Raw genomic sequence first — 5,585 nt, 5'->3', positions numbered from 1 at the left:
AACAAACAAATATATGGCTCAAAGTAGACAAAAATTGCCTAATCTCATCTCTCAAAGACTTGTATAGTTCATTCAACATCAATGACTTCAAAAGGTTCAAGTGTGGCATAAAATCATTTTTTTTTTGGCCAAAAGCAAGAACAATGAGACTACAACAAGGGAAATATGTTACACACTTCCAAATGAACTTTAAGATTAGAAAAAAATAAATAACCCTCCAAAAATAATGATTGGCTCAAAACTCACAAGGGTTATAGTCTCCACATTATTATCATCAAGATTTTCTAATCATTTTTATCCTTCAACAAGAAGTTGTGTCTGAATGGCTACGTGCATGTGCAATGAATTGAGCATGAAAGCAATGAAATTCTTTAAGCAAGAGTAGTATAATGAACTTAAAACACAAACCTCAAGCTAGGCAAAAGAAAGTTTTTTTTTTTTTTTGAAATAAATAAAATAAATTCCCTTCTCCCAAACTTAAATTTCACATTGTACTCAATGGGAAAAAGGAAGAAAAACTAAATAAAAGAATGAGAAAGGAGAAGAGATTCTCCCCTGATTTTAATTGAATATTTTTCCTTGAGGTGCAGCTGTGTACCCACTGAAGATTTCTTTGGTCTCTTTATTCCTTAACTTTGATGGAAGCGGTTTGAGCTCAAGTTTAGGTGGTTCCTCTGGTGGAGATGTTGGCAGACATGATTTTAGGTCTTCCACTTTTGGTTGCATGGAAGGAGGAAAGAGTGGTGTAGCCTCCAAATATCTTTCACACTCTTTAACCTCTTCATCATTGAATTTAACAGGTTTAGAGTGAGTAAGACATACCTCAAGTGGTAACTTTTGAAAATCAATTGCACAAGTCTCATCGGCCATAATCATGTCTCGGTCACTTATTTGAAAACAAGAATGTGTCTCGGAAGGAAATTCCATAGACTTAAATACATTAAAAGTGACCTCATCCTCTCCGACCCTCAAAACAAGTTTTCCTTGCTGGACATCAATTAAAGTTCTCCCCGTCGCAAGGAAAGGTCGACCCAATATCAAAGGGATCTCCTCGTCCTCATCCATATCAAGGACAATGAAGTCAGTTGGGAAGATGAACTTGTCAACTTTTACTAATACGTTCTCAATGACTCCTCTTGGATATTTAATGGATCTATTCGCCAATTGTAAAAAGATAGTGGTCGGCTTTACTTCTCCAAGACCCAATTTCCTGAAAACAGAGAGAGGCACTAGATTAATACTTGCCCCTAAATCACATAAAGCTCTATCAAAATAAGATTTTCCTATAGTGCAAGGGATAGTGAAACTCCCCGAATCTTTCAGTTTAGGTGGCAGCTTCTTTTGTAAGATTGCACTACTCTCCTCTGTCAGCATTACTGTTTCATGCTTCTCCAATTTCTACTTCTTTGATATAATATCCTTCAAAAATTTAGCATATTTAGGCATTTGTTCCAAAGCTTCAATGAGATGAATATTAATATGCAATTGCTTAAATATATTTAGAAATTTAGAAAACTAATCATCCACATTGTTTTTTTGTAATCTTTACGGAAAAGGAATTGGTGGATCATAAATTGAAGGAGAATAAGTCTCAAAAGTAACTTCCCTTGATTTTTTGGATTTTGAAGCTCTTTCATTCTCCTTAGTCTTCTCAGCTTGCTCCACTTCTTTCATCTCTGACTCGGCTTCCTTCATCTTTGACTCCTCATTATCCACAGCTTCATCTTGTTTGGCATTTGTTACTTTTGGCTCCTCATATGTTCGTCCACTTCTCAATAATATTGCCTTTACATGTTCTTTCGGATTGGTGACAGTGTTGCTTGGCAAAGTTCCTATACTCCTCTCTGTGAGCATGCTTGAGAGCTGACCGATTTGCACCTCAAGATTGTAGATTGAAGCTGAGTTGTTTTGGATCGCCACATCTGTCTTTAGCATGTACTGCTTGAACATGTCCTCAAGTGTCAGCTTCTTCTCTTACTATGGAAATTGCTGAGGTGGTTTAGCCTGCCCTTGGTTATTGCTCCATAAGAAGTTGGGGTGATTCCTCCATCCAGGATTGTACGTGTTCGAGTATGGATTATTTTAACGTTGAAAATTTGACACGTAATTTGTCTGTCCATAACTCGATAGGGCAAAAGGATTTCCCACTTGGCAATCGACACTTGAATGATTTCCTGCACAATGATCACAAACAACATTAGTTTGAATAACATTAACATTCATTTTACCTAGTTGTTGAGACAAAGTTGCCATTTATGTCGCCAATGAGGTAATAGAATCAAGTTCTAAAACTCCAACTATCTTTCTTGGCATTGCTCTTTCTGTAGGCCATTGATAGTTGTTGGATGCCAATTCTTCTAGAAGTTCATAGGTTGCCTCATGAGTTTTACTCATTAAAGCTCCACCAGCTGCTGCATCAACCATAGACCTGTTTGTAGCTCCTAGACCATTGTAGAATGTTTGCACTTGAAGCCATGCTGGAAGGTCATGATGACGACACCTTCGCAATAAATCTTTGTACCTCTCCCATGCTTCATTTAATGATTCACCCTCAAATTGGATGAACGTGGTGATATCATTCCTTAGCTTTGCTGTCTTTGCGGGAGGGAAATATTTTGCTAAAAAATTTTGTGCCAACTCCTCCCATGTAGTAATGATGGCGGGTGGCAAAGAATTCAACCAAACTTTTGCTTTATCCCTAAGTGAGAAGGGAAAAAGCCTTAGTCGAATCGCATCATCTGTCACTTTGTTATGTTTAAAAGTATCACAAATTTCCAAGAAATTTACAATATGGACATTAGGATCCTCTTGTGACAGGCCCCCGAACTGGACAGTCTACTGTATCATGTGAACGATGGCCGGCTTGATCTCAAAATTATTGGCTTGTGTGGCTGGCCTCTTTATGCTCGATGTAGCTCCATTTACTGAGGACGTAGCATAATCTCTTAACGCCTTTTGCTCTTGATCGGCCATCTTAGATAGAGATGTGCTGGCCTCTTTCTTCTTTTCTTTCTTAAGCTAACGTAAGGTTCTTTCAATTTCAAGATCAAAGAGTGTATGCTCTGATAGTTTAGATCGGGGCATGCACTTTTAATTCCTGAAAAGAAAGAAAACAGACTCAGATGCACCAAATTTTTTTTTTTTGAATAAATAAAATAAAATCCAAAGTAGTAAATATCTAGCTAGTATCAATATCAATAACAAATAGCTAATCCCTGGTAATAGCGCCAAAAACTTGTTCCCGTAAAATAATCTGCAAGCGCACAGAATCGTAACAAGTAGTAAAGTGTTTTTAGAAAAAGAATATCGAACCCACAAGGATTAACTATGTTATTGAATACCGAAATTCACTATATTAATTACTATTTGGAAAATCAAAAATAAATGGAACGTTCTACTATCTAAATTAAGTTAAACTATTGAATAAAAATAAATCTACGAATAAAAATAATTAACAAAGCGTAAAAATCTAACAGTGAAAAAATATGATAAAAATGGATCTAGAGCGATTGATTTCACCTAACAAATCCCACACAATTTATCCTTCCTAATCATTAAATTCTAATAATCTCCCATTGATGATTAAAAATTCCTTAAGTATTCAATATCTTCTCTCGAATAATATCAAAAATATCAACTAACAATTCCATATCTCTATGTGAATTTAATTAATTGGAGACTCATTACGTACTTTGAATTTTCTGAAAAATCACACTAGTCACGGTAAAGCGTCTCTACTTTCGCTCAACTAATGGTGTTTAATTCTAGAACTAAAATAACAAATCACCTCTCGGTCTCATTGTAATTCAACTGATCAAACTATAATTTGTAAAAAATAGTAAACATTAAGAATAAGAATTAAACACTCAATCATGGAAATATTAAAAATAAAATAACTCAGAAAATAAATTGTGTGTTCATTACTAGACTACATCAATGCTCTAGAAAATAAAATTTAGTTCATAATAAAATTGAAAAGAAAACAAATAAAATTTATGTCTTTCATCCGAATTGGTTGATCAACATGAAGCTCTCACCTTTATCCTCAGATACTCCTCTTTTGAAAGACTTCCAAAAGCAAATTCTTCTATGCGGCACCTCCTTTTCCTCTCAGGTTTTTTTTTTCTTCTTTTTACCCTAAAGAGCCTTTAAATAGGTCAAGGAATCATATTACAAGTTGAATTCCCGTTTTGGAGAAAATCCCAGATTTTTAGGCTTCATTTAACCGATGATTTTGGCCCATTTAAATTCAGAATTCGGACTTTTAGTAAACTACAAAGTTGTAGCCCTTTAAGTTAACTTTCCAGCCCAACTTGAATAATCTCTATTGGATATCTGAGCCGAAAGTTATGCCAAAAATACTAACTGATGTGCAGGCTGGAATCCTAATCCGAATTGGACTTGGATTTGGTGCAAATTTCCTTTTATTTCTTACTCCAATTGGACTTGAATTTAATTGGCCTAGCCCCACTTTGCATGTAAAGCCCTTTTTACCTGCAACACAAAGATATTATATAATTAGTAACAAAATAACATAAAAATAAAGATAAATATGTAGATATGTGAGTACTTTATTGTATATATTTCATGCACATCACCCACCACTATATATAGACCCTTATACCCACGAAATGTAGAGAGCTTCCAAAGAGAATTTTGAGAGAGAAACCTTAGAGAAAAACAAGATTGATTCATCCACAATCTTTACATAAAAACTCTTCAAATTCCTTTACTCTTACCCTCTCCATTGTTACATCCTTGAGAGGTTCTTACCCAAATCCTTTTCTCATCATATCCACATCTGTGAGAATACTATTTGGTGCATTGGGTAGCAATTAGGAAGGGACCAATGGTTATTGGTTGATATTATGGGCTATAGCGAAATCCGATAAGCTAAAGAAGACAAAGGTTCAGCATAACCTCATTGGAGCAAGAAGCTTGGAGGGCTTAGGTACACTGGGTAGATTAGGCTTGGAGGGTCTTCTGCTGTTCATGTATCCCAACTTCATTCTTTAGTGGATTATTGACCACTTAGAGGGCGGCAGAGAAGTTTTATGCTGAGGGCTTCAGTTTCCTCTTCGATAACACATCGTTGTGTTGTCCTTGTGTTTGCATTTTTCTTCCCTTAATCTTTGCCATTTAATTTCTGTCGTGGATGTGATTTTATTTGGTTTAGATTGTTTATCAATTCTAGTATAAGCTTACATTCATTTTTCACGCATACATTGTTTGATATTAAGCTTGAATTGGTAATTTGTAAATTGGGGGTCTAAACTTTCATAGTGTTTTATACACTATTTGAAAATTCACAAACCAAAGGAGAATGATATTTCAGCCATAGACTTATGCAAAGACAAATAAAGATAAATTGGAATCATAGCTTAAAGAATAAAACATATAAATAAGGAGAAAAAAAAGGAGAGAGAGAGAGAGAGAGAGAGAGAGAGAGAGAGAGAGAGAGAGAGAGAGAGAGAGACTCTTGTCTTAGTCTTTGTCTACTGTCAAGTATTGCTTTAATTAATTATTACTAGTTTTGATACTTTGTGCTTTATGTATAAAAGTATCAGGACGTAATTAAAAAAAAA

At 35.1% G+C, this 5,585-nt stretch overlaps 1 protein-coding gene and 1 non-coding gene across 2 annotated transcripts; one reads left to right on the top strand and one right to left on the bottom strand.

The window, feature by feature from the left end:
- Positions 1–561: 561 nt before the first annotated feature.
- Positions 562–1,374, bottom strand: LOC136063191 (uncharacterized). Its single transcript, XM_065763205.1, has one exon. It carries the CDS (start codon positions 1,372–1,374, stop codon positions 562–564), a length of 813 nt encoding a protein of 270 aa, XP_065619277.1.
- Positions 1,375–2,482: 1,108 nt separating this feature from the next.
- On the top strand, positions 2,483–2,589 carry LOC111994703 (small nucleolar RNA R71). The gene has a single exon (XR_002881114.1). It is a non-coding gene; the product is annotated as a small nucleolar RNA R71 (small nucleolar RNA).
- Positions 2,590–5,585: the final 2,996 nt, after the last annotated feature.

This window comes from Quercus suber, unplaced genomic scaffold (assembly GCF_002906115.3).
Source record: "Quercus suber isolate HL8 unplaced genomic scaffold, Cork oak 2.0 scaffold_497, whole genome shotgun sequence".
Classification (NCBI taxonomy): domain Eukaryota; kingdom Viridiplantae; phylum Streptophyta; class Magnoliopsida; order Fagales; family Fagaceae; genus Quercus; species Quercus suber.
This window is presented reverse-complemented; position numbering and strand designations above follow the sequence as displayed.